The 25,772-nt window shown below is 50.0% G+C and overlaps 6 protein-coding genes across 10 annotated transcripts; 3 read left to right on the forward strand and 3 right to left on the reverse strand.

Moving 5' to 3' along the window:
- The first annotated feature begins 21 nt into the window (after positions 1–21).
- On the forward strand, positions 22–1,175 carry LOC117648387 (genetic suppressor element 1-like). 3 transcript variants are annotated; one of them, XM_034390911.1, is made up of 3 exons: positions 22–121; positions 419–879; positions 1,017–1,175. In XM_034390911.1, the coding sequence occupies exons 1-3, from the start codon at positions 36–38 to the stop codon at positions 1,028–1,030; spliced, it is 561 nt and encodes a 186-aa protein (XP_034246802.1). In that variant the 5' UTR covers positions 22–35; the 3' UTR covers positions 1,031–1,175. The 3 variants fall into 3 exon arrangements, with proteins under 3 accessions (XP_034246802.1, XP_034246795.1, XP_034246789.1); XM_034390904.1 differs by having other exon boundaries at positions 419–933; positions 1,017–1,157; XM_034390898.1 differs by having other exon boundaries at positions 419–933; positions 1,013–1,152.
- Positions 1,176–2,047: 872 nt separating this feature from the next.
- On the forward strand, positions 2,048–6,272 carry LOC117648378. The gene is made up of 6 exons (XM_034390889.1): positions 2,048–2,187; positions 2,268–2,637; positions 2,714–2,929; positions 3,021–3,148; positions 3,241–3,547; positions 3,633–6,272. Exons 2-6 carry the CDS (start codon positions 2,319–2,321, stop codon positions 3,857–3,859), a joined length of 1,197 nt encoding a protein of 398 aa, XP_034246780.1. The 5' UTR covers positions 2,048–2,187; positions 2,268–2,318; the 3' UTR covers positions 3,860–6,272.
- Positions 6,033–9,001, reverse strand: LOC117648372 (pancreatic triacylglycerol lipase-like). The gene is made up of 9 exons (XM_034390879.1): positions 8,765–9,001; positions 8,399–8,474; positions 8,177–8,315; positions 7,878–8,101; positions 7,583–7,725; positions 7,109–7,372; positions 6,822–7,010; positions 6,558–6,747; positions 6,033–6,483 (listed from the first exon to the last, which is right to left on the reverse strand). The coding sequence occupies exons 1-9, from the start codon at positions 8,814–8,816 to the stop codon at positions 6,336–6,338; spliced, it is 1,425 nt and encodes a 474-aa protein (XP_034246770.1). The 5' UTR covers positions 8,817–9,001; the 3' UTR covers positions 6,033–6,335.
- Positions 9,002–9,287: 286 nt separating this feature from the next.
- On the reverse strand, positions 9,288–11,643 carry LOC117649338 (intraflagellar transport protein 57 homolog). Its single transcript, XM_034391994.1, has 9 exons — positions 11,403–11,643; positions 11,110–11,276; positions 10,859–11,021; positions 10,661–10,779; positions 10,421–10,586; positions 10,243–10,357; positions 9,963–10,159; positions 9,722–9,866; positions 9,288–9,644 (listed from the first exon to the last, which is right to left on the reverse strand). Exons 2-9 carry the CDS (start codon positions 11,274–11,276, stop codon positions 9,481–9,483), a joined length of 1,236 nt encoding a protein of 411 aa, XP_034247885.1. The 5' UTR covers positions 11,403–11,643; the 3' UTR covers positions 9,288–9,480.
- Positions 11,611–17,878, forward strand: LOC117649312 (DNA polymerase delta catalytic subunit). 2 transcript variants are annotated; one of them, XM_034391952.1, is made up of 19 exons: positions 11,611–11,783; positions 12,203–12,302; positions 13,183–13,294; positions 13,380–13,552; positions 13,645–13,907; positions 13,986–14,212; positions 14,293–14,459; positions 14,543–14,692; positions 14,774–14,935; positions 15,017–15,396; positions 15,476–15,599; positions 15,669–15,839; positions 15,930–16,021; positions 16,101–16,310; positions 16,390–16,561; positions 16,648–16,863; positions 16,952–17,081; positions 17,160–17,433; positions 17,526–17,878. In XM_034391952.1, exons 1-19 carry the CDS (start codon positions 11,728–11,730, stop codon positions 17,620–17,622), a joined length of 3,276 nt encoding a protein of 1,091 aa, XP_034247843.1. In that variant the 5' UTR covers positions 11,611–11,727; the 3' UTR covers positions 17,623–17,878. The 2 variants fall into 2 exon arrangements, with proteins under 2 accessions (XP_034247843.1, XP_034247850.1); XM_034391959.1 differs by lacking the exons at positions 11,611–11,783; positions 12,203–12,302 and adding an exon at positions 12,692–12,843.
- On the reverse strand, positions 17,869–23,502 carry LOC117649329 (suppressor of hairless protein-like). 2 transcript variants are annotated; one of them, XM_034391980.1, is made up of 9 exons: positions 23,452–23,502; positions 23,183–23,378; positions 21,531–21,831; positions 21,146–21,320; positions 20,924–21,061; positions 20,429–20,682; positions 19,970–20,125; positions 19,713–19,898; positions 17,869–19,642 (listed from the first exon to the last, which is right to left on the reverse strand). In XM_034391980.1, the coding sequence occupies exons 2-9, from the start codon at positions 23,338–23,340 to the stop codon at positions 19,370–19,372; spliced, it is 1,641 nt and encodes a 546-aa protein (XP_034247871.1). In that variant the 5' UTR covers positions 23,341–23,378; positions 23,452–23,502; the 3' UTR covers positions 17,869–19,369. The 2 variants fall into 2 exon arrangements, with proteins under 2 accessions (XP_034247871.1, XP_034247862.1); XM_034391971.1 differs by lacking the exons at positions 23,183–23,378; positions 23,452–23,502 and adding an exon at positions 22,018–22,117.
- Positions 23,503–25,772: the final 2,270 nt, after the last annotated feature.

The raw sequence follows: 25,772 nt of genomic DNA on the forward strand, positions 1-25,772 counted from the left end.
CCCACGCCCCCGCGCACGCCCCGCCCCCCTTCGGCATGGACCCCGCGGCGCACGCCGCGCACAGCGCGCTCGCCTACAACCCCTACGCGCTGTACCCCGCGCAGCTGCACCAGGCGTACCGGTGAGTCGCCGCGCCGGCAACTAGGCTCAACTCTAGACGCGTTTTGAGCTCTAGAGGCGCTGATAAGGACTCGAAACGAACGTGTGACCCCACCAATGGATTCCTCGTTCGGAGGGCAATCCATTAGTGGGGTCACACGTTCGGTTTGAGTACCATTTAGCGACTCTGGAGCTCAGAACGCGTCCGGAGTTTCGGCCGCCTCCACCGGCCTTCTTTCAAATCCATACTGAGCGTCCACCTGGTGGAAATTTTTCCGCGTGTTTTTCTAACCAGTTTTGTCCGGTTTCCCCCTGGCAGGCTGGAGGAGCAGCTGTACCTGGAGCGCTGCGGCATGCTGCGGTCCCCGCACTCGCTGTACCCGTCCTACCCCGTGGGCGGGCTGGGCGGCGGCGTGGGGGCTGGCCTGTCCTCCCTCTACGGCCTGCAGGGCGGCCTGCAAGGTGGCCTCCAGGGCCTGCAGGGGCTGCGCTACCCGCCCGCGCTCCCCGACGTGCTGCCCTCGCACCTCGGCATGCTGTCGCCCGCCATGGCGGCCGAGCGCCTCAAACTGGAGGAGGAGCACCGACTGAGGCTGCGAGAGGAGGAGAAGGAGAAGGAGAGGGAGAGGGAGCGGGAGAGGGACAGGGAGCAGCGCGAGCAGCGCGAGAGAGACAGGGAGAGAAAGCAAGAGGAAGAGAGAGAGCGCGATAGTGCGCGGCGAGAGAAGGCCAAGCGAGCGTCTCCCTCGCACACCTCTCTCTCACACCATGACAGTACAGGTGAGAGTGTCAGCCGCAGCACTGCTGGCCACCTCACTCTTAAAGAATAGCCTGGTAATGTTACACCTTGACGCCATGTCGCTACCAGTCCCGTGGAGACAGACTCAGAGACGTGTCCCTCTCTCTGTTCCAGCTAGGAGGCCACCCGTAGTGGGTTTTGGCGGCGACCCCCCGGCCACCGCCTCGACCGCCATCAGTACAACGACGACGATGAGCACTGCGAGTGGCCTCCCTGTAGCCAGTACCGCTTCTACTACTATTGCTTCCACCTCATCCACTACTACTACTACTACCGCCGCTGCCACTACCTCATCCTTCCCTTATGCCTACGGCCCCTACGCCGCCTACCCCACCCCGCTCTCGTCGCTGTCGTCGTTCGCCACTTCGTTGACGTCGACGCTGACGACGCCCATGCCGTCTGCGGGGGCCTCACCGCCCGCCGCCCCGCACACCGCGCCCCCCGCGCCAAGCCCGCCGCCGACCACTGCCGCCGTCAGCACGCCCGTCATCACGCCGGCAGCCAGCGCGGCGGCGCCGCCACACGTGCCCTCGGTGCCCGTGTCCATCCCCCTGACCATGCTGGGCAGCCCGGTGGCCTACTCGCCGCCCTCCACCACCTCGGCCAGCGGGCCTGCGGGCGGCGCGGCGCAGACGGCACAGACCACCGTCATCAGCGTGCCGACGGCCACGGCGTCCACGGCCGGCGCAACGACGCCCTCTGTGATCGAGGCGACGCCGCCGCCTCCCCCACCCCCGCCATCTAGTCAGCCCCCACGCCCCTCCACCCTGTCGCTGCGCCCTCACCCGCAAGACGGCGGCAGCGCCAACCAGTCCTCAACAACGTCTACCTCAAGCTCGACCACCACCACGTCGGTCATCATGTCCACCAACAAACTGTTCCCCGCCAGCACCACCACCTCCAGCACCAGCAGCATGGCGGCGGCCCTCACAATCGGCAGCCTGTTGTCCACCTCGCCCGCGGGGTCGGGGGACTGCCCCCCGGCCTTCGCGCTGCCCTGCCCGCCGCGCGTGTCCGCCATCGTGAGCACGAGCGCGGCCGCACACGCCCCCGCGCCGCCCCCGCCGCCACCCACACCGCCCCCAGCCCGTTCACCCGCCCCACCAGCACAGCCAGCGCAGCCCCCGGCCCCCACCGAGGGCGAGCGGGCGGCCACCGCGGACGCGCCGCAGCCGCCCCCCGCCATCGTGAAGCAGCTGCACCAGCTGACGGCGCTGAGCCTGCTGCAGAACTCGCAGCCCGTGACGCACCCCAGCCCGTGCGTCGGCAGGACCTACAACTACCAGAAGGTGAGGCCCAGCCCGTCAGCGCCGTGGTGGTGGCCCTCGCCCTGGACACATTGCCTAACCTGTCTTTCTCATCCCCCTAGAAGGAGAACGTCGTCAGCAGATTGGACCAAGTGGAACGTCGGCGGAGAGAGATGCAGCAGAAGCGGCTGGAGACCCGGTCCAGGCAGAAGCAGCCCCGGTTTGTCAAGCAGCGCGCCAGGCAGGACTTGGTACACCGCCACCCCGCCCTGGCGGTGGCCCTGCCGGTGGCGTCGGCCCAGGGCAGCAACGGCCTGCCTCTGGAGGGAGCCGCCCTGACGGACGAGTCGGACTCCGACTCGGAGGAGTGGTGGGACGACCCCAAGTTCGACGTCCTGGTGACGTCGGGACCGCCCACACCGCTCCACGCTCCTCTGGAGAAGCTGGACTTCCTCGGCTACTTTGGCCTGACCACCATCGACAGACGCCAGTGTAGGTTCTTGACTCGAGGAGTGTTGGAACCATGGAACCGACCGTTTCTAATTTGTGTCTGTTTTCCTAATTTCAGATTTAGAACTTCAAAGGCTCCTCAACGGCTCTGACAGAATGGCTTCTGCCCTTCTGGAAGACTCGGACGACCATCTGGAGCAGTCGGCGAATGGCTTGCTGCTTCCTCTTCCAACCCATCCTCCAGAAGTGGTTTGCGGAGGCACAGACTATCCAAGCAAAGTACAGTTCTTAAGGGAATTGGAGCTGAAAACCACCACCCGACGGGAAAGAGAAGGTACTGACTCTTAAAAATCTGCTCTATAAAACCATAGTTCCTGTCCAAATACATTGGCTAAATCTGTACCATACTTTATTTTTAAACGCAGATTCTGAAACATATTGGATTGCCTGTGAGGGTGAAAAATCAAGACGAGGAAGTAATTGTAAAATTGCCAAGTACCTTTTGACATACCGAGAATCTCAAAAGAAGAGATCCAAACAAAATTCCGTCCTTGTAAGTCTTTCGCTGTACCTGGATGCAATGCAGTTATTGCGTGCAGCTTAATGTTCCTCAGTTCTAATTTATTTTGATGCTCTGTTCTCAAGGCTTCTCAACGAGACTTCTGCAAGCCAGTTGCATCTCGACATGTTCCGTCCATCTGTGATAAGCTGCTTGGGTTGTCATTCTCTGGAATGGGTGTATCTGCTTCATCTCCGCAATCGTACTTACCGCTTGTCAGGTCTGCACTGCCCTGTGTACTTGACGTTGTCCTTCCTGCCATGCTGAGCCAGCCCAACGGCGAGCCTCCTGAGTCTGATTCAGAGAGTTCTGCAGAAGACGCTGACAATAAAGAAGATGAACAATGGCCTGGCATTGAGGCAATATTTAGTTCATATGTTAACTACCATAAACGTGAGTTCTAATCCTGTTTTCTTAAATCGAAATTTATTTTTCTGATAAGGTGATTGATAATATGCAAATTCCTCCATCTTTACAGGGACGAATATTGAACTCTCAGTACTCCGCTCTCACATGTCCATGTTAAAAGAGCAGGTTTCACAAAAAAACAATGAATTTAATGCTCTAGAGCAGAGATTGAAAGATTTAACATTGATCAAGACATCACAAGATGTAGAGCGAATGAGGTTGCAAAATTGTTTAGATAGCTTATCAAGCTACTTGAATGGACTGAAGACTAACTTACGGTATAAGAAACCTTGTTGAAGGATTTATTGCGGGTAGCCGTTTCTGGAAATCTTTTATGTGTATGATGATAAGTCTTGCAAAACAGATTTGCATGTGACTGATTCAGGGATCAACAGATGTTGGTTTCCAAGCCAAATGGTTGATTTGGTCCTTATATTAATTGCTTACAGCCATAGGGTGAGGGATGTGATACTGTTCGATGAGTTAATATAAACCATGTACCTGAGAAGTAATATGATGAAACCATTTATCTTTCAATTCTAGCATGGTTCTAAGGTCCCTTAAAATGCTTGAGTGTTTTTTTCCATAAAATGTGATTGCTTTATTAGACACTTTTAGAGATGTGTGGTCTCTATTTACCATTTTGTCAAGTAAATGCTGTGCCCACCTACTACACATATAATGTATGTGAAATAGCTGGCCAAATTTCCCCTTTAACTAAAAACTAGAATCATGCTGGCATTGGTAGATTTTATGTTCTTTTTATAATTATGAATGTTCAATATTGAGTACTGGTCTGCTCTCTGCAGCCGTTTCCCTGTACAATAAATCGCGCTCTTCAAATTTATTGGTTGAACCTGGATTTGGGATCATTACAGATCATTGATGAATCGAATGAAATCATACTTTATTATAATGGGGAAAGCTGACAAGTTCAGTGTGTAATTGCTGATGCATTTTCAAAACAATTATTTATTGATAATATGTCGACTCCAAACTGTCGGCATCAAATGCTGTGATATCTCTCGTTTCCTTTACACTAATTTTTACTTGAGGGGAGTTCACCATTCATATTTTTACCATTTTTTTTTAATAGAAGGCCATGGATATGTTCCTTCTGTTTTATTATTTTTTAAGTAAGCTTTTGGTGAGAATATGGTGGATAGTCAAGAGAGTTTATGTGCAACTTTCCTTTGTTTTGAGTACCATCTTTTAGTTTTGTGCTCTGGCAGGCTTTTTAGTGCCGACCAAGCCTAGTCTTGTATTTATTCCATGCCGCGGTCGGAGCTCCCTGTGTCCCTGTCCTCCCTGTTCCTTTTTGTTTTGTGCTGCTCCAAAGCACAGTGTGATGACCCAAGGAAAAATTCCAATCACAGGAAGTTTCTATAATGTCCTAATAAATTTTTTTTAGAAATTTTTTTAAATACTAGTGTTTGGGTCCTAACATGACTTACTGTTGTTTTCTTCTTTGTGTTTTTACCTTTTCTTTTGGAGGATGTATTTGTGTACTAGAGGTTATTTCATGTTGTAGTTCATTTGTTTCATGACTGTGAGGTGGCCTTATTTGGTTTTGTTCTCATGTTTTCCATTTATCTCATTTTCCATCTATTTTAAAAGTGACCATTCAATGTGCATGAATTTTGTGAAACGTGTCTGAATGTTTTAAAGTTTCACTCTTTTTTTTTTTAATTAAAAAGGAATAATGAATCTTTTTATTAGTTACTATGTGCTGTTACTGTTAAATTTGCAATTTCGTCTAATTAGGGATAATATTGTGCAACCTGTTTTGTTGTTTAAAGTATTTTATGCAGAAAGAAATTAATTCAGCACATTGTGTCCTGGTGTATTGTTTCACCATCCTGATGAAACTACTCCAATTAAAATTAGGTGAAATGTCAGTGTGCATTTGTTAACCTCTTTGACATGCTCAGTTCTCATGTATTGAATGTAGTGGTCACTAAACTTGTGCCAATTAATATCAGAAACGGCAGTAGTTTCCGTTAGGAGGGTCATGTGAAAGAAATTTTGACCATTTTGTGGTTGTTTACCTGCTTTTAGCTATAAAAACTAATGGTGATAAACATTTTGTTTAGTTAACATTTTAATTTTAGAGGAAGTGAATTGGTGTAACATGCCACTTGTGTGTAGATTATGAAATCAAGACAACGCAATATTACTTAATTCTAATTCACCATAAATTCCTGACATCAAGTTGGCATTTTCCCTTCTTAATTTTGTAACTACTATAGTGAGACTTTGGCTCTCATCTTCATGTATGGTAACAGAACATCCTCTTCTTTGCCCATGTTCATACCAAATAAAGTTAGCCTTTTTACCAATTTAACACTAAGAGACTGGCAGCAATAAGGGACAACTCTGGCCACTTGTTCCCTTTAACTTTTATTTCATTCTTAAATGTTTTCTCGGAGCAATTTGAGATCTTCTTATTTTTTTACATATCTTTGTGAGACTAAAGATTGAAAAAGCAAAATCAAGATCCGGTAAAATTTGTGAAAACTCGACAGTTGAATGCTATTCATTTGTGATCAATTTTTAAACTTTTCGTTTCAATAGTGCCTCTATGTCAACTTTATACATGATTTCCATTCCCCCCCTTTTTTTGCATGTGATGAGCAAATGTGTGAGTGATATGAAGAATGAATATTTTATTTGTATGGATGAATATGATAAATTGTCGATAAATCAAGTACCCTTGCGTTTTTCTTTCAAACACCCTACTAAACACTTTTAATGGACGTGGCTTTGATGAAATTTATTTTTTCTGACGAGTCAAAAGGACAAAAAAAGTTTCCTGCGGAACTGAGGGTGGCTGGGGTCGAGGGGGCGGTGAAATTGGTTGAGGGGGTCCGAGTGCGAAAGGATAGCTGGCTGCGGTCTCCACTATAAATGTTCCTCGAAGCCTGCAAACGGGCCAGAGCAGCTAGCATCAGATAGTCCGAAGTAGAGTAAGGGAAACAGTGGGTGATTGTCTTACGAGCTGTGCACGCCCTCCCCCATGAAGGCCCCCGCGAGGGTGTCCGTCGCCGCGTCCCGCTCCGCGGCCGCACAGTAGCCCCACGCGTAGTGGCCGTAGGACGAGCAGTAGCGCCCCCAGTGGGAGGATTCGTCCAGGATGGTCTCGGAGAAGTACACCGGCGCCAGCAGGTGGCTGCACAGCGGGATGTCTGTGGAGCGAAGTGTCGCGTCAGTTTAAGGACGGGCCCCGCACTTCCCTGTACACTGTCTCCTGTACACTCACTCCTGTCCCCGCCCGTGCAGAAGGGCTGCACGGAGCCGCCGTTGACGTAGAAGTCGGCGTGGCCCGTGGGCTCCACCTTGCCCAGGATGCCGGCGTTGGTGTGCACCACGTCCACGAAGTCGGCGTCGCCCGGGTCCAGCTTCCAGGACGGCGCCAGCGACGCGAACGCCGGCAGCGCGGGGTCCAAACCTGCGGACATGCGGACGGCAGCGAGTAGTAAGGGACTGGAGCCCTGCCGGCCGCCAGGCAGAGGGCAGGTCAGGGCGGGGCGTCGTCGGCATCCTGACCTGTGATGCGGCCCACGCGCTGGCCGGTGCGGGCCACGAGCTCGTCGCTGACGAAGGCCGCGATGTGGGCGCCCAGCGAGAAGCCGACGACGTGCAGATGCGGCGGCCGCAGCGACGGCGACGCCTGGCCGAGCCGCGCCAGCAGCTGCCCCGTGCACCGAGCCACCTGCCACGTGTTGACGACGGAGCTGGCGTAGCACGGCAGGTGCGTGAGGCGGCCCCAGTCCACCACCAGCACGTTGTAGCCGCCGCGGAGCAGGTAGGCTGCGGCAGAGGAACGGACCAACGCCACGCGCGCAGTCAGACAGCCAGCGCAGCTAGCGCCGGGAGGGTAGGCACCACCAGGACACGCCGCCCGGAGGGCAGGCCGTCCCGTTAAACACTGGTGGACGCTGGTTGCCTATCTCAGCTCGCCAGGCGCTCGGACGGAGGCAGCACCCTTTTAAAGAAGCCCCGCTACGCCGCTACGCCTACCTTGTCGCACCGACGACGTGAAGTTGAAGTCGACGCTACCGGCGAAGCCGTGGATCAGCACCTTGGTCGGCAGGTCCTCGTCGAAGTCGGCCGGCAGCCTGGGGTCGGTGACGGAGAGCACGGCCGGCCTGCCGTCCACCGAGCTGGAGCAGTGTGGAGTCGTCAGACGTCGCTCTGCCCATGGCTCTGCCCATGGCTCTGCCCATGGCTCTGCCCTTGGCTCTGCCGCGAATCTAACGAATTGCTAATTTATTCGGCCCGGTTGCCGCGGCCGGCCGGCCGGTTCCCTTCCCACCTGAACAGGTAGAAGATGATGCTGCCGCTGTCCGTGCACGGCTCGTACAGCTGCAGCACGCACGGCCCCAGGCTCAGCTCCAGCTTCTGGTCCCCGGTCGAGTGGCCGAGGGGCCTCGGAAGGGCTCCCACCACACCGGAAGTGGCGTGGGCGCCCGGAAACGCGCTCGGGGGCTCCTCGGGCTGCACTTCGAGCAGCAGCTCGGGGTCCGGCTGGTAAGAGTGCTAAACAAGCAGGGCTGAAAAGTGAGGATTCTGCCCCGCCGGCTTCCGGATTCGAACCAGGGACCTTGGGCTCACCTGCAAGTGCTCGAGGTCCGCGAACTGTGAGGCGTCCCAGTGGTCGGCCTGGTGGTGCTGGTCGGGCGTCCAGTGCGGCCACTCCCACTGCCCGGGCCACGGCGGCGGCGACCAGCCCGACGGACGCTGCAAGATCAGTCTGTCAAGGGAAGGCCAGGCGGTGTCAGGCGGACGGACGGGCAGCGGCGAGACAGAGGGACGCTGATTCCTAGACAATCTCACCGGTTCGTGGCGTCCAAGAGTCGCATCTTGGCGTCCCGCTGCCTCTTGGCGGCGTCCTCCCTTCCCTCGACCGGGACTGTACCGGAAAAAAGGCAGTGAGTTTTCACAACTTTTTAGAACCTTGTGTGTTTGTCTTTTTCGAGTCTAGGCGAGTCGGTGCTAACAAAGCTGCATCCTTGCAAGCCGCACTTTTCTGACTAGGGACCAAGGTGAAAAGGGCAGCTGACGGCCCATAATAATTTACTTTCTTGCGAGGGGAGCGTTTTTGTTTGCACTTTCAACCGTCTTAACAAGAAGTGACAGTAATCAAAAACTAGCCTTGTTTCACCGGTGATCTCTGTACGCCGCCCCCACCCGAGTACTTACAGGCCAGTGTCAGCAGCAGCAGCGGCAGTGCCACCAAGTTGGCTGCGATCATGACAGCGACTTCCACTCAAACACACACACGCACACACTGGCGAATATTCGCTGTTGCCCAGCGTCCTCTGTGATGCCGCGGTAGGAGCGCGTGGATGCGTGGCCTCTGTTCTACCCGGCCTGGCGATGTCTGTGGCTGACTGGCCTGGGGATTGGGGTTCGAGTGTTCGAGCCCCAGGCCCCGCCATGGCCCCGGGTCCCCTCGCGGGGCGGGGCGGCGACGGCGCGGTGGCTTCGCACTACCCGCTACCGTTACCCGACGTGTGACGTCACGACTCAACCCGAAACCGATCCGGCGGCCGGGAAGCCTCGGTTACTCCGCGCGGACTCTGTCAAAAACCTTTTCCAAAATACCAAAACCAAACTATTTTTCCCCCTTAAAATTTGATGGCAAAAAAAGAAAAATCTAACATAATTTATCAGCAACTGCTCAGTGTTCTATGTAAAAGGATGGGAAAATTATAAACTCTTTTTCATGTTGATTTATTATTTAATACATTAGCTTATGACTCTTAGTCATAGACTTTGACTAGATGTACAGGACGGAATGTAAAAGATCTATGCTAAGTCCTTTTAACACATGTGGTTTGGTGAAAATTTCAAATCAAAACAAGGCAGTGCAATTTTACTGGTGAAACACATTGTGAGCACAGATTGAGACAGGGTTACACAGTCAAATATGAGTTGGTATTCATGTCTTGTTGCAGAAGAGATTTGTCCCGTAGTCTTGCCTGAAGGAGGCTGTGCTCAAGGACCCCAATTTGCACATCCATGGCAGTTATTTCACTTTTCATGCGCCCAACAGCCCTCTTGATATTGACAAGTGGTGCTAGAAATAAATATGATCTTAATTATTAGATCTTGTATCAAAATATTTTTAAGCATGAACGAATTTTAGGAACCTACTTCCATCTGTCATACTGGAACCACGCTCTTCCATCTCCTGTTTGACAGCATCCAACTCTTCCGACACAAGAGCAAGAGCTCTCTGTCGCTCGGATACTCCCCCACTTACTTCTCGATATTGCTCTGACACACGGGCTAGCTCTTCCTACAAAAAAAAATATTTTAAAATTGGGGCCTTTTTTTAATAAATTTAAAAGCTGCTTTGACTTTTCTCAATTTTGGAAATGAAGTTATTACCTACCTGAACTGTTCTATATTCCACTAGGGTAGGATCCAGCTGATTGTTCAAAAATTTCTCACGACTCTTTATTTTGTCCATGGTTTGAGTGATATCACTGTATAGCTTATCAAGCCTGGTTTTTGCAGATGATAGAGATTCCTGAATTCCTTCGTGTTGGCTGTGCATTTGTTGTAAGTGACTACGCCAATCTCTAGAATCTAAGATGAATAGCAAGTAAAATTGGGAACCAAATTATAAATATATATACTAGAATAGAAACACAAGAGAAAAACAAAATTACCTGTTTTGATGGTTACTTTTAACTGAGGTAAAACTCTTTCCAATTCCAACTGCCAATCCTCACTAGTTGTTGTAGACTCCAGAATTTCCTCAGGTTTTTGTGATTCCAAATTGGCCTAAAAAAATTTGTTCAGTTTTCTTTCTTAACAAATTTAAGGGAAATAAACCATAATACATACCAAATCACTCCCTGGTAAAGTGCGGAGGTCGTCAATATTTAAAAGGTTGTCATCCTCATCATCTGAATAAACTGCAGCCATTTCTTCTTCCACTCTTTCTAAAAGAAGTTCAGAGTCATCTTCTTCCACTGTGTCATCCTCTGTTACCTCAGCTCTTGGTTCAGGTCTAGAGAGCAAAGGGAAGGAAAATTATGTGCCTGTCCTCTACATACACTAATGCACTAGTGATGATGTACGAACTTGCGCCACTTAAAGTTTGATGCCTTTAGAGCCTCGTCTGCCAATTTATCTAAAACCATTACGACATGCTGTCCGCATCCGGGTTTGAGTCGGTTTGGAGGAAAATCAACTGTCATACCCTTGATGAGAGGAAATCAGAGCATATAAATTAGTTCACTATTCTCAACATGATTATACACCTTCATTTGAGGTACTTACAATCTTCCGAACAAAGTCCAGAATAGAGGCAATAGCAGCATTCGGGTCATCAAACTCTTGTGGTTGTTCAAATTTTCCACCTGCTTTGCGTATAAGCCAAGCCGCTAGAGACGTAAACATGAAGAACTGCTCTCCTGGGTTGGTAGGAATAACAAAATAGTGCCTACAAGCAGAGAATTTTTTAAAAAGTATTGAAAAACACACAAATGAGTCCTGAAGACCCCCAATCCGGAGTTGTAACGAAATGGTACCTATTCAACGGCTTCATTTTTAAATCACGAATGAATTCCCGGTCATGGTTCAGCAATTTTAATTTGTCCAAAAGGCTCTCCATCACAAGGAACGGAGCGTAAAGTTGCCCCGGCCCCACGTCATTTTCGTCCGAAGGAGTAGGGATGGTGCCATCGTCTCCACTCATCTGGATGCCAAGATGTCAAAAACAACATAAGCATCCTAACCAAACCTGATCACAGCTCTCACAAAGCAGCCATTTTTTAAGAGATTGGGCGATGAATAATGTTCACAAGAAGTTCTGCGAGCTAACCTTCAACCCAGTTCTTCACAAAAGACGTAAATTTTAAGGTGACGGTTCTCTAATGCAGTTAAGCCACTAGAAATTGTGTTCTTCCCTCTGAGCATAAACAACTAACCGAAATAACAAACCGTCCGGCAGGGAAGATTCAGCCGGCCGGAAATAGAGCCTCTTTGAGCTTCCGGTTGTTGTGTCTGCTTAAGACTCCTTGTGTCTTTTCCCGCGAAAATCCTCATCCCGGCCGAACCAAAACAAAAGGCAGAAACTGGAAAGAAAGACTGCCAGCGAGTGTTGATTGTCTTTATCTTGATACGCTCGTCTCGCTTTGGAATCTGCAATGGATAAACGGAAGCAACCTTTCGGCAAAAGCCCTGCGCCGCCGAAACGTCCACGGTACTGCTAAATTTGTCAAGTTTCAACAAGTGTCCGTCCAACCTCATTACATTTCAGTTTTGATAAACATTTAATGTTAGAGTTTCCTTGTTGGTTCAGAATGACGGAGCCTGCGCTTGCTGTTTCATAATTTACACGCTTTTCAAATTTGGTACTCTTACCCTGTTCATTTCATGTCTGAAACTATTACCCAGGTTCAATGCGGGTCAATGGTTACTTGATTAATTTCAATAATACCCATTCCTGCTGCCTTTTTGATTGTACCTCTGTAAATGAATATTAAGGCAATTTTTTCAAGGCACATCTTTTCTTCTATTTCAAACTTTTTTCCTGCAGTGTGTTTTAGATTAACGGAAAAGTCCTTATTTAAATAATATTTGGTTACTATTTTGCATACTCAACTTTGTCTTCTATTGCAGGGCTGACGACGATGAAGATGATGAATTTCCCGGTACCTTTGAAGAGGAGTTGGCATTCATGGATGCCAATGAGGCAGAAATGGTCGAGGCTACAGGAGAGGTATAAAAGTGTTATAATTTTTGTGTTCTTAATTTTTGAGCTGCTCTAAAAAAAATTATGATTTGCATACTTAGATTATCAAATCATAGTCTGCAAATTGTGTATGCTTCTATCAGACCTTATAACCTATGGATGTATTTCAGTTTGTTCCTTGTATGAAAATAACTACGATGTTAGTCTATCCTATTCATCTTCAATAAGATTTTTTTCTCTTATCATATTCTAACGTTTTGAAGTCTAGATGCCAAGTGTTTCAGCTTTTCAGATGTTCTTAGGGAGTCTTCATTTGTTCTAGCCATTGCATTGCCAACTGCGTTTTTGCACTAGTGCACTTTTTTGTGTACACAATGTTTCAAATTAAGAGTTTTTTTTCTTAAATTAAAAGTTTTTGGAAGATGTGTTTGGTTTTGCTACCAATTTTAACATTGTCAAATAATTTGTTTACAAAACTACTCAACCCGTTATATTTTGCACTATTAGGTGCATCCTGGACTGCAATGTTTTGACAACAATGGCAGATCATCACATTCGCTTTAGTAAGGTTAGACACTTATTTTAACCAAATGCAATGCAACTGGCTTAGCAAATGGCAAATCAGTGTAAACTGTTGCTCAGATTTGTTTAAGTCATTCAATGGATAGGTGTATCATAAATCAGTACAGTATTGCCATCATAAGTTATCAGTCTTAGACGGTTGATGCATTCCCTCTGACACTTCCCCGTCCTATTACTTAGAATATACTCGTTGCATAACTGACTAACCACTCTTTACGCAGCCTTTTTGTGCACATTGAATCTCATGTTTTCTAGGTTTCTTACTTCCTCTCAAGTTTCAACCATTACATGTTTTGATACAATTTTTTTGTAACTTTCTTTTTAGGGACCAGACACTAATCAGACCTCAGTGAAATGGAGCCGTCCTGCCCCTCCTCCCTTGGATCCACAAAAGGACAATTTAACTTTTCAACAGATCGATGTGGACCATTACACTGGTGAGGTTTCATTCATTGAATCCACCCCTTTTTATAATTTATTTTTCCTGCAACTTATGAATGAACTTTTTTGTTTTTAATTTAGGGAGTCCCATGGCTGGAATGCCTGGTGCTCAGAGTGGACCAGTTCCTGTGATGCGGCTCTATGGTGTTACAATGGAGGGTAATTCAGTGTGTTGTCATGTTCATGGTTTCACTCCATATTTTTTTGTATCAACCCCAAATGGATTCAATGATAGTCACTGCAAGCCATTTAAGGTATAATTGATTATAAAATTAATTTTGTGTTCCTGGTTATTGTTTTCTAATTTCTTGACACTTGATTTTACATTTTGTTAACACTCTTTCAGGATTCTTTAAATAAAGCTGTTTTAGCTGATATGAAAGGAAATCGTGACAATGTTCAAGAAGCTGTGCTAGCTGTTGAAATTGTCAAGAAGCAAAGTTTGTATGGGTATCGTGGTGATGATATGCAGCAGTTTCTTCGTGTGACAGTGGCACTGCCTCGCCTCATTGCACCTTCCAAGAGATTGCTTGAAAAAGGTGATGTGTTTACTGCCTTAGGTACTCACGCCTTCACTAGCTATGAGTCAAACATTGATTATGACATCAGGTAAGTGCTTAAATGTCACTTGAATTTTTCATTCAATCATTTTCTTTTGATAAATGAAATTTCTTTTTAATTTCTCAGGTACATGGTGGATGCAAATATGGTCGGTTGCAATTGGATTGAGCTGCCAACTGGACACTGGAAGATGAGGCAAAAAAATAGCTCAACCCTTCCATTTGTATCAAGATGTCAACTTGAAGTGGATGTCTCATGGGAAAAGTTAATCTCTCATCAACCTGAGGGAGAATGGGCAAAGGTGGCTCCCTTCCGTATTCTCAGTTTTGATATTGAATGTGCTGGACGGAAAGGTATGCCCTAACTTTCATGAGGGTTTGAAAGGATTTTGTGTTCTGTGCTCTAAGTGACGTATTTTTTGTTTTTGTTTCAGGTATTTTCCCAGAACCAGACCATGATCCAGTCATTCAAATTGCCAACATGGTTATCAAACAAGGGGAAGCAGAACCTTTCATACGGAATGTTTTCACCTTAAACACATGTGCTCCCATTGTGGGGTGCCAAGTCATCAGCTGTGATAAAGAAACTGAAATGCTAGAGGTAATTATTTTTGGAAAATTGTGTCCCCATATTCCATAGTCTTGTCATGTCTGTTGTCCATTATATAGTGACTTGTTTTCCAGAAATGGGCAGATTTTGTAAGGGAAGTTGATCCTGATATTTTCACTGGCTACAACATCACAAACTTTGATTTTCCATACTTGATTAATAGAGCCAAACATTTGACTGTGCGCAACTTTTCATTCTTGGGAAGAATTAAAAACATCCAATCTGTAAGTACTTACTGCTTTGACTATTTATTTGTTTTACCACATTGTTAATTTTTTTAAATAAATATTTTGTTGTTGTTGTAGGTCATCAAAGATACACAGTTGTATAGTAAACAAATGGGCCGTCGAGAAAATAAGAGTGTCAACTTTGAGGGCCGAGTACCTTTTGACTTGCTTCTTGTGCTTGTCCGAGATTATAAGTTGAGATCTTACACTTTGAACGCTGTCAGTTACCATTTCCTTCAGGTGTGTGTTTCTGTAATCAAAGTAAGTTCATTTTTACTCCTTCCTTCATTTAGTTATTTCATCTCCATTTTATAATTTTAGGAACAAAAAGAAGATGTGCATCACTCAGTCATCTCAGACCTTCAAAACGGCACTGCTCAGACTCGCCGCCGTCTGGCTGTTTACTGCCTCAAAGACGCCTATCTTCCACTGAGATTGTTAGAAAAGCTGATGTGCATCATCAACTACATGGAAATGGCTCGTGTAACTGGAGTGACTCTGGGTAGTCTGCTTACTAGAGGCCAGCAAATAAAAGTTGTTTCTCAACTTTTGCGTAAAGCCAAGGAGCATGACTACATCATGCCCACCTACCAAAGCAGTGGAGGGGAGGACCAATATGAAGGTGCCACTGTTATTGAACCTAAGAGAGGGTATTATGGTGACCCGATCTCAACTCTGGATTTCAGTTCTCTATACCCCAGGTTGGTTTTGTTTGTGTATCTTTGTAATTTTGTGCCTCCTGCAAATATGGTTTCTCTAACACCTATTACTTTGTTTCAGCATCATGATGGCCCATAACTTGTGTTACACAACACTTCTCCAGGGTAACTCGAAGGAAAAACTTGGACTGACGGCTGATCAGTACTCACGAACCCCTGCCAACAATTACTTTGTGAAAGCATCGGTGAGTACAATCAGTACTATACCTGTCTAGTTATGGCCTTTGATCTTGATAACTTATCTTGCATTCCAGGTACGCAAAGGGCTTCTGCCGGACATTCTGGAGAGTCTGTTGAATGCTCGTAAAAAAGCCAAAGCAGACCTAAAGAAAGAAACGGATCCCTTTAAGCAGAAAGTGCTTGATGGTCGTCAGTTAGCTTTAAAGATTTCTGCCAATTCAGTCTATGGTTTCACAGGCGCCCAAGTAATAAAAATTTTCCTTTTGATTTCAAAATGTCTGAAGTTTGTGTCCAATTGTTGCGAATGTCAATCTTTTATTTTTTTGACTACATAGGTAGGAAAACTGCCATGCCTTGAAATATCTGGAAGTGTCACAGCTTATGGTCGTACCATGATTGAACAAACCAAGACTGAGGTTGAATCGAAGTAAGTTTTATGCTCTTAAGTTTCTTCACCTAGAGTGGTCTTAATTTTATGACGTACTCATCTGGGATTCGACTTACAGATATCGCATTGAAAATGGATATGAATATGATGCTGTTGTAATTTATGGAGACACGGATTCTGTGATGGTTAAATTTGGTGTCAAAACTTTGGAGGAAGCCATGAGATTAGGTCAAGAAGCTGCTGAATATGTTACATCTAAATTCATTAAACCTATCAAACTAGAATTTGAAAAAGTGTATTTTCCCTACCTTTTAATTAACAAGAAAAGGTTGGTATTCCTGTCTCATTCACTCATAAATGTTTCAGTGAAAGAAGTTCATTTACATCTTAATGTTGCTTCTCCTTAGGTATGCTGGATTATACTTCACTCGAGCTGATAAGTATGACAAAATGGACTGCAAAGGATTAGAAACAGTTCGTCGTGATAATTGTCCTTTAGTTGCCAACATGATGAACACATGTCTGCAGAAGATTCTTATTGACCGTAATCCTGATGGTGCTGTTGCATATGCCAAACAGGTGAGAACCAATGTGAAGTTTCAATCAAATAGAAATGTGCTGAACTTGAGTTTCATATTCACACTAAAAATGTTCAACCCTTCCAGATTATTTCTGATCTACTGTGCAATCGCATCGATATATCTAATTTAGTTATTACCAAAGAATTGACCAAGTCTGATTATGCAGCTAAACAAGCCCATGTTGAACTAGCTGCAAAAATGAAAAAGCGAGATCCTGGAACTGCGCCAAAGCTTGGAGATCGAGTGCCCTATGTGCTGATCTCTGCCTCTAAAGGAACCCCAGCCTACATGAAAGCAGAGGTACATACTTTGAGTCACTGTATGGTGACAAAGTTAAAAGAAGCTCCCTTCCTTGCATCTGTACTGAAACGTTCTCCTCTTGTTCTAGGATCCCATCTATGTCCTTGAAAATAGTATTCCACTTGATTTTACCTATTACTTAGAAAACCAACTGTCAAAGCCATTGCTGAGAATATTTTCTCCAATTTTGGGAGACAAGGCAGATTCCATATTACTCCGTGAGTAGTCAATGTGTGGCCCATGCCATAATTTGCCCTTTTCTTGGACCTCCTCAATGTGTATGTGTTTGACTCCAGGTGGTGACCACACTCGCACTCGAGCCGTGGTCACGTCGCGGGTCGGTGCTCTATCTGCCTTCACTGTCAAGCGCCAGACCTGTCTGGGGTGCAAGGCGGTTTTGCCCAAAGACCAAGAGAGCAATGCACTGTGTTCACATTGCTCCCCAAATGAAGCCAAGTTGTTCCTCTCAGAATTGACAAAATATCGCACTTTGGAAGACAGGTTCAGCAGATTGTGGACCGAATGTCAGAGGTGTCAAGGGTCATTACATGAAGAGGTCCTGTGCACCAGGTGAGTGTACCACATGCCAGACTTTAAACTAAAATCATTGTCACTGCCAAGTGTCTGCAAAGTTCTAACTTGCAATTTTCATCTGATTGTAGCCGAGACTGTCCCATCTTCTACATGCGTAAGAAAATCCAAATTGAACTTGATACTCAAGACAAATCTCTCCAGCGTTTTGGTGACCCAACTTGGTGATAGCTGTGATTCTGGATGTCTTTGGGATCAATTATTATAGTGCTTGAAAATGTGTTCTGCTCTGCCATCATGGATATTTTACTAAATTATGATCATCAGTAAAAATTTCAATTTTTATCAACTTTTTTTACCTGTGCATGTACTTATGCTGCTTCAGATTTGCATGCAGTGTTTGTAGACAATTGTTTTAGTGAAATTTTGTTTTTCATGTATGTTTTAAACTAAGTTAAATGAAATAAAGCCGACTTCAGCAGAAGTTTTATTTATTTTAAGTGCAAGTTCTGCACTCAAAAATCACAGATAAAATAATACTATAAAAACATACCAGATTTATACAAAGTAAGCCTTGAAAATATGGAGTGTTTGTTAAACCTTTTTAGGCTATAAATAAGAGCTATACTGTAACATGCTGGAAGTGAGGGCGAGTCAATTTTACCATGTCACCTCAATATCAAATTATTTAAAATATCTAAAGCCATGGCTAAGGAACCCCTGAGTGGGCTTACCTCCAGTACTATTTGCTCATAAAAATCTATTGATACAGGCAACAAAAAATTTATCAAAGTAAATGCTTACAATTTTACAGCACTAAAACAAATAAACAATTTTATATCAATATCACAAACCTTTTGATTGCTGCCCATGGGACTTTACAGTGCAGACGTTTCATAAATTGTCATTTTCTTTACCACTCGTACAAAATTTGCTTCACTATTTACATTTGATTTTATAATATAATTTAACTTTTTTTCTTAGATTCAAAGACCCCTCAAACATCTTGTGATAAAAAGCAGTTTGCATTGAAAAGTTTGAAATGTACACTCCCATATTGCTTTCATTAATTCCACAACTTGGAGGTTGAAACTTGGAGGTTGATCAGTTAAAGAAGGAAGAAACTTAACAATACAGCGTGAGCACATACATCAGAATTGACTGCTTTATTGTATCTTCCTACATTGGGAGTTAAGTAATAAACTAAGTTTAAATAGCAGCCTGCAGAGAACAACCGATGACAGTAGGTGACGTATTTTTTTAACAATGGAAAATTACAGAAAAAAAGCCATTCACATCTAAATTGAGCTAGCCATGATGGCTGATAAAAATAATCACCTTTTGCAATTCGGACCTAGAGAAAACTGCAGACTACTTTTCAACCACCAAGCACTTGAAAGAGCGCTTATAAAACTTTACTTATGTACACCCCCTCATCTGATAGTCAAGTCTTAAATATTTGTGTAAATGGACATGATGATTTACAGAGATCTCTGGCTTTCGCTCCCAGCACATGATCATGAACACATACTCATATAGTCAACCACAGCAATTAACAAGATCACAGAGTTTGTTGTGTTTTGCTGGAAGTCTTCTTGAATTCATTTCGCAGGGAACTCCCATCACTCTATGGCCTGGCATGAGCGGCTACCCGCCCTTTTCTGATGGCATCATAGGTCGAAACCACGACTCTGTGAGAAGTCCCTTCCAGTCATGTTCCATTCGAGGCTTACGCATCAGAGTGACGGTGATCCAGTTCTGAGCCTGCCTCTCAGGCGTCGGCAAAGTTCTATTTTCCCTCTGGAACGTCATCGGGCACTGGAGTTCCGGGCCCAAGAAGACTTCCAGCTGAAGCGGGGTTCCGGGAGGCCGGGCGGAGGCCGGGCGGCCTGGGTGCGGCCGGTGCGGCAGTCCCCCGCAGCGAGGGAGACGTCTTGATGTCGGCCTGCCGGTGCTGCCGGCGACACCCAGCCCCTCACAGGCCCCCTTGAGCGTGGAAAGGGTTGGGGTGGGGGGTGTGCGGCGCGTGCGGCGTGTGGGGGGCCATGGCGTGGGGGTGCGGCTCCTGGGGCGCCCCCAGCATGCCCCCCTGGGGGCCCTGCGCCTGCGGGTCGCCCTGCGGGTAGCCGGGCTGGCCGGGCTGCCCCGTCCGCGTCCCCGGGTTGGGCTCGGGCGTGTACGTGAAGGTGAGCCCCGTGGCGTAGATGATGCCGTCGCTGCGCACCAGCGACACGGGCACCTGCACTGGCTGCAACGAAAAATCCAAAGTCACGAACCGAATCCAGGGCGATCCAAAACCCCGTCCCACCGGTACTGACCTGCGACGGCTGCCGCCCCCACCCCCACTCGCCCCTGAAGGCGGAGATCTCGGGCACGACGCACAGCAAGCTCTCCTGGCACCGGTACATGGTGTCGGCCTCCACGTCGCCGAACCACACCCGCAGTGACGGCGACAGGTTCTCCCCCGTCAGCTCCAGCATGGCCACGTCGCCGCCACCGTTCAGCTGCGAGAGATCGAAGGTTCAAATACCGGAAAAAAGTCCGTTTTTGTTTTCAGTTTCGGGACGGCGCTTACGTGCAGGCTGTGGACGACGGGCACGGGCGTGACCGGCGCGCGCACGGGGCCCATGCCCTCGAAGAACTGGTACTCGGCCTTGTCCGTGCTGATGATGGTCCAGGACGCGCCGTCGTTCACCATCTCCTTGTTGGGCTCCTTGGGGCACGGCGTCGCCTGCACAGTGAACACACCAAGTCTATAAGTTTTGTTGCCCACCTCCCGGCTCAAGCACCAGTCTCTCTTCCTCTCTCTGTGACTCGTAAACGTCCGTTGCGTTCCGACCGCCCGTCACTAGCACAGGCTGGTCGTTTGGGTTCGATTCCCATTGGACGTCATGCCTCTTTCTCTATCATCCGCCAGTGCTAGCGTGGCTCGTAGCGTGGGGAGGTGTGGCCGAATAAGGGCCGGACGGTCCAAAGGTTTAACGCGCAAATTAAGGACAATAAAATAAATTAAAATAAATGACTTTCATTTTACCTGGAACTGGATGATCCGCTCCTGCGACAGGCACAGGTACATCCGCTCGGTGTCCTTCATGTAGAAGGCGCACTTGTGCAGCTGGCTGACGGGGTCGTCGGCGTCCAGCAGCGCCATCTGCTTGTCCACCTTCCGGATCACGAGCCTGGGCAGCGCCATGCCCGTCACCGAGCACACCAGCTTCACCGTGGACCCGTAGTGGATGTAGCCGTCCCGCACCGAGAACTCCTCGGACTCGGACTCGTTGTCGTCCACTGTAATTTATTTTTAAAAACGAAACCCTGTTAGAATACTTGAACAGAACGTGTGACGCGTTTTGAGCTCCAGAGTCGCTTAACGGGACTCGAACCGAGCGTGTGACGCCACCATTGGATTGCTCTCCGAACGAGGAATCCACTGGTGGGGTCGCACGTTCGATTCGAGTCCTATAGCGACTCTGCGAGCTCGAAACGCGTCCGGAACTTTGGCCGCCTCCACCGGTCTTGTGGCACTCACGGAGGTGGATGGTGAAGGCGCCCCACTGCGTGGAGCTGGCGTGGAAGTTGCCGCCGTCGACGTGGAGGTACCGCGTGCTGACCGTCTGCGACCGCAGCCTGTTGAACAGCGCCACCTTGGTGCCGCTGGCAATACACACTGAAAAGAAATGAAAATCAATAAATAAAACATTTACACATACTTCAAAAAAATAATGTAATGTTCAGTTGGATCGACGCTTACGGTCTGCGTTTTTGAGCGACTGCTTCTTTTTGGAAGGCTTGCTGATGACTTTTATCCGCTTGGAGTGGAAGACGCCGATGTCGTGGCCGTTGCCGAAGAACATCTTGACGGTCAGCATGAAGTGCTTCCGCTTGTCCGAGTCGGAGATGAACAGCGTCTTCGCCGCGCAGTATTGCTGCAAGAAGGAAAGGAGGGGATTTTTTTTTTCGAATTCAGATTAATCATTTGAACCGAACGTGTGACCCCACCAATGGATTCCTCGTTCGGAGAGCAATCCATTGATAGGGTCACACGTTCGGTTCGAGTCCTGTTGAGCGACTCCGGAGCTCAAAACGCGTCTAGAATTTTGGCCGCCGCCCACCGTGCGGTGTACCGGTGTACTCACCTTGCCGGCCAGGTCGAGCTGCTGCATGTCCTGGTCCGCGCCGCCGATGCCCATGAAGGCACACAGCTGCGCGCCCTGCTCGGACTCGCCCTGTCGTAGCAGGGCCTCCTGCCGCCGCCGCCAGCCCTGGCCCACCAGGTACAGGCACGGCGGCGGGCAGAAGAACCGCTTCTCGTTGCCGTACGACTTCTGGGCCACCTTGGCGTGCAGCACCACCAGCGTCAGGTCCATGCGCTCGCGGAGGTAGCGCTGCATGGCGTCGCGCGTCAGCCGCTGCTCCTTGGGCCGCGCCAGGAACGCGCTGCAGCAACAACAACAACAGTGTCAGCGTCGCGAGGCCCACTCTCAGCAACAACAAACAAGTGTCAGCGCGCGAGCCCAACTCTCAGCAACAACAAGAGTGCCAGCGCGCGAGCCCAACTCTTAGCAACAACAGAGTGTCGGCGCCGGGAGGCCCACACTCAGCAATAACAACAAAGAGTCAGACCAACAACAGTTTTTATTCCTTGACGAGACGGCTTCTGCCTTCAGAGCGGCCAAAGTCACCTCGGCGCCAAAGCCAAAGTCACCCTGCCGTGGCGAGCCGAGCCGGGCCGAGCCGCTACGACCGGTGTGGTGCCTCCATACGTCGGCTGGCGGGGCTGGAGGGGCGCGGGGCCTAGCGGGGCCTAGCGGGGCCCCTCCAGGGGGAGGGGGAGGGGGAGGGGGAAGCATCAAGCCCCGCCCCGCGCCATGCCCGGCGAGTGCTGTTGGCGTGGGGCCTGGTGGAGCCTGGTGGGGCCTGGGCCGGGAGGCGAGGCGGGACTTATGGGAGTGGGGCGTGCCAACCAGCGCGCAGCCTGTGCCTCTCCCTCGCACTCCTGCCTCACTCTCTGTCTCTCTCACTCACTCTGGGTGCTCTCCACCTTCACTGCATCACACAGAGACCCGCAGGAAAAGCCAGCCCCGTAATGAGCGGGCAAACGCGACAGTCGACGGGGTGGAGTGAAAACGACATCGGCATGGCGGGGCGAAGCGCGGGGCGAAGCGCCCGCCGGAGCGAGGGTACCCAGGGTAGGCCAGCCCGCCGAGCAGCGCGGCGCGGCGTGTTTGCCTGCCGTCACGGCGGCGGAGCTGGCCGAGCCAGGGCGCACAGCGGACGCACGTGGCCAGAACTCCAAAACTCTAGACGCGTTTTGAGCTCCAGAGTCGCTAAACAGGACTCGAACCGAACTTGTGACCCCACCAATGGATTCCTCGTTCGCAGGGCAATCCGGCAATCCATTGGTGGGATCACACGTTCGGTTCGAGTCCCATTTAGCGACTCTGGAGCTCAAAACGCGTCCGGGATTTTGACCGCCTCCACGGTCTTCCGGCCCACTGTGGGGCGGGGCGCTGGGAGCGCTGCTGAGCCGCCGGACAGCCTGTCGCCCATTGGCTGCTCCGGACAGTCAGACGGACAGTCAGACGGACAGTCAGACGGACAGACAGACGGACAGACAGACGGACAGACAGACGGACAGACAGACGGACAGTCAGACGGACAGACAGACGGACAGTCAGACGGACAGACAGACGGACAGTCAGACGGACAGTCAGACGGACAGTCAGACGGACAGACAGACGGACAGACAGACGGACAGTCAGACGGACAGTCAGACGGACAGACAGACGGCAGACAGACGACGATCAGTCGAGGCGCGGCCAGCGGCGTGGGCGGTGTCTGCATGCTGATGCCGAACTGCTGGTGCAGCTGCTGCTGCTGCTGCAAGTGCTGCTGGTGGTGGTGTTGGTGGTGCTGCTGCTGGTGGTGGTCCACCACGCCGTTCATCTTGGACTCGCCGCCATGGAGGAGGTGCGCCTCTCTCTCTGTAAATAACGACAAATTTAAGTACAGATCGCAATAAATTTTAAATTTTTGTTTTTTGGCGGCTGGACTCACCGTACGACGCCAGCTCGGCGGCCGACGCGGGGGAGTCAGGCGGCAGGCCGGCCGGGTGGCCGGCGGGGTGGCTGGGGGCGGTGTGCGGGGGCGCGGCGGGGGTGGCGGGGGCGGGCTCGGCGGGCCAGGTGACGCGCGGGGAGTACCGCGACAGCGGCCACAGACTCGCACCGCCTCCTGGAAAAAACAAAATGCCGCAATTCGTGAAAAAACGCAGCGACGCGTTGACGGTCCGTCGCTCCGCAACCCCGAGGACCAGCGCTCAAATCCAAAGATTCCACAGAATTTTTTTTGTGAGAGTGTTGCGGAGTGAGTTACAGGTGGCATAAATGTGTAGGAAGCTCGGCAGGAGTGTGGCCAGACAGGCTTCCATGATGCTATTTCCGTCCGTCCGTCCGTCCGTCCGCACGCGGCATGACCGTGACACGTCATCACATTTCATCTCTCCTTTGCTTTTTCCTGAGGCCCGGCACGTGTTTCTAACATTCCCCAAAACTTGCGCCGGCATGCAGGGAAACCTATCATTCGCTTTAAATTCAGACTCGTAAAGTGGGGCCGCTGTCCAGGGCCGTTTCTCTCTCCCTCTCTCTCCCTTGCTTTCCCAAGGGTGCGCTTCCCGGTTCCCGGTTCCAAGAGTTTCCGCTGTCCGCCTGACACGCTGGGATCATCCGTTCAATTAAGAGGATACACACCACAACATCATTCCGGGACCGTGCCGACCGTGCCGACCGCGCAGCCCGCGCCGACCGTGGGAACGCTCAAGGCGGCCGCCTGGCGCCTCGCGGGGCGCGTTCCAAAACAGCAAAAAAAAAGGTGGTTTGGAACGCACACTCCAACGGGGGCTTGCGTGTGCTGCGTGTTGCCACGTCGACGGACAGACGGGCTAACAGGATGACAGACAGACAGACAGACAGACAGACAGACAGACAGACAGACAGACAGACAGACAGACAGACAGACAGACAGACAGACAGACAGACAGACAGACAGACGGACAGACGGACAGACGGAAGACAGACAGACAGATGTGTCGCTTTGAACCGGAGCCTCTTACAGTGCACAGGGGAAACGGATGGAAAAGACAAAAACATCGCGAAGCGGACAACCGGACGGCGCGGTTTTCGGGGAAGCAAGGCTGACGCTCAGCGTCGCTCCCTCTCTCTCTCGCACCCCTACGGGCCGCCCCGCGAGTGCGAGAGAGAGGGACCGATTGCTGTACAATCGGCGTCGTCGTTATGCGAGACGGAGAGGACGTCGCTAGAAATCGGAGCCACTTTGGACTCAATTACCGCGAGGGCCCCTCCGCAGTGTCTCTCCGAAGCCTCTCCGACGAGCTCCCGAAAGATTTTTCAGCAATCCGTCCCGATCCACTAGCTAAATCGTTCAGTGCATACTAACTCCTGGTCTAAAAAGTTTTCGTAGTGCAACGACAGAAAAGGGGCACTTTTTTAACGGTGTCTGCACCGCGACCGCGAGGCGGAGCCTACTCTGGCACGAATTTACAGTGACGCTACACGCGCTGGCGGCAGCCTGGTTCTGTCTCCGTCGCACCCCCAAGGCAGCCTGCGGGACGCCCCTTGAGTGCGAGAGAGACGGAGGGAGCAAGTCTGGCAGCCCTCAATGCCCACAATGCGCCCTCAGCGCGATAAATGTGTGAATTTCTCATAGCGAGCTTTGTGGGCGGTGCTGCTGCCCAGGCCGGGCCGGCCCGGGCTGGCCGCAGGGCCGAAGGTCGCTCGCCTGAAAGGCCTAGTCACGAACAAGACATCGCCAAAACGACCTCTTCCTGCCTGGCCGGGCCTCGCGGGCCTACAGTGCCGGGCCACCGCTCCGGCAGTGTCCACGCGGACGGTCTGCTTCGAGGCAGGCAGCGCCGGCCCGGAACCGGCCGAAAACCGCGTCGCCGGTTGACGGCATCCTGAAGGCATCCGAAGCCTGGATGACGAGACCCTACGACGCACAGTGGATTTGCCAGAAGACCGGTGGAGGCGGCTTAAACTCCAGAAGCGTTTTCAGCTCCAAAGTCACTAAACAGGAATCGAACCGAACGTGTCTGGAGTTTTGGCCGCCTCCACCGGTCTTCTGGCAAATCCACTGTGCGACGCGCGGTGCGACGGCAAGGAGAGGTCGATGGCTGACGTTATGACCTGACGGCCTGACGGCGCACCTACTCGGTAGCGACGGCCAGACGGCGGGCACACTGCAGGCGGACGGCCATTGGTGCCCAGAGGCCCACCGCTGTCCCTCTCGCACCCCCACAGTACCCCACAGGACGGCCCACGAGTGCGAGAGAGGCAGAGCACTGCAGCCTGCGGGGCGCG

The sequence above is a fragment of the Thrips palmi genome, unplaced genomic scaffold (genome assembly GCF_012932325.1).
Source record: "Thrips palmi isolate BJ-2018 unplaced genomic scaffold, TpBJ-2018v1 HiC_scaffold_10, whole genome shotgun sequence".
NCBI lineage: Eukaryota > Metazoa > Arthropoda > Insecta > Thysanoptera > Thripidae > Thrips > Thrips palmi.

Coding starts and splice junctions, on each gene's coding strand:
- LOC117648387 (XM_034390904.1), top strand. CDS start 36: ATGGACCCCGCGGCGCACGCCGCGCACAGCGCGCTCGCCTACAACCCC. Junction 122..418: donor CAGCTGCACCAGGCGTACCG/GTGAGTCGCCGC, acceptor TCCCCCTGGCAG/GCTGGAGGAGCAGCTGTACC.
- LOC117648378 (XM_034390889.1), top strand. CDS start 2,319: ATGCAGCAGAAGCGGCTGGAGACCCGGTCCAGGCAGAAGCAGCCCCGG. Junction 2,930..3,020: donor CACCCGACGGGAAAGAGAAG/GTACTGACTCTT, acceptor TTTTAAACGCAG/ATTCTGAAACATATTGGATT. Junction 3,149..3,240: donor CCAAACAAAATTCCGTCCTT/GTAAGTCTTTCG, acceptor TCTGTTCTCAAG/GCTTCTCAACGAGACTTCTG.
- LOC117648372 (XM_034390879.1), bottom strand. CDS start 8,816: ATGATCGCAGCCAACTTGGTGGCACTGCCGCTGCTGCTGCTGACACTG. Junction 7,373..7,582: donor CACGTCGTCGGTGCGACAAG/GTAGGCGTAGCG, acceptor CCTCTGCCGCAG/CCTACCTGCTCCGCGGCGGC. Junction 6,484..6,557: donor GGGGAGGGCGTGCACAGCTC/GTAAGACAATCA, acceptor GCCCGTTTGCAG/GCTTCGAGGAACATTTATAG.
- LOC117649338 (XM_034391994.1), bottom strand. CDS start 11,276: ATGAGTGGAGACGATGGCACCATCCCTACTCCTTCGGACGAAAATGAC. Junction 10,587..10,660: donor TCAAACTTTAAGTGGCGCAA/GTTCGTACATCA, acceptor TTTGCTCTCTAG/ACCTGAACCAAGAGCTGAGG. Junction 10,160..10,242: donor AAAAGTAACCATCAAAACAG/GTAATTTTGTTT, acceptor TATTCATCTTAG/ATTCTAGAGATTGGCGTAGT.
- LOC117649312 (XM_034391952.1), top strand. CDS start 11,728: ATGGATAAACGGAAGCAACCTTTCGGCAAAAGCCCTGCGCCGCCGAAA. Junction 14,213..14,292: donor TGAATGTGCTGGACGGAAAG/GTATGCCCTAAC, acceptor TTTTTGTTTCAG/GTATTTTCCCAGAACCAGAC. Junction 16,022..16,100: donor AAGACTGAGGTTGAATCGAA/GTAAGTTTTATG, acceptor TTCGACTTACAG/ATATCGCATTGAAAATGGAT.
- LOC117649329 (XM_034391980.1), bottom strand. CDS start 23,340: ATGAACGGCGTGGTGGACCACCACCAGCAGCAGCACCACCAACACCAC. Junction 20,126..20,428: donor AGCGGATCATCCAGTTCCAG/GTAAAATGAAAG, acceptor TTCACTGTGCAG/GCGACGCCGTGCCCCAAGGA. Junction 19,899..19,969: donor CCGTCGTCCACAGCCTGCAC/GTAAGCGCCGTC, acceptor GATCTCTCGCAG/CTGAACGGTGGCGGCGACGT.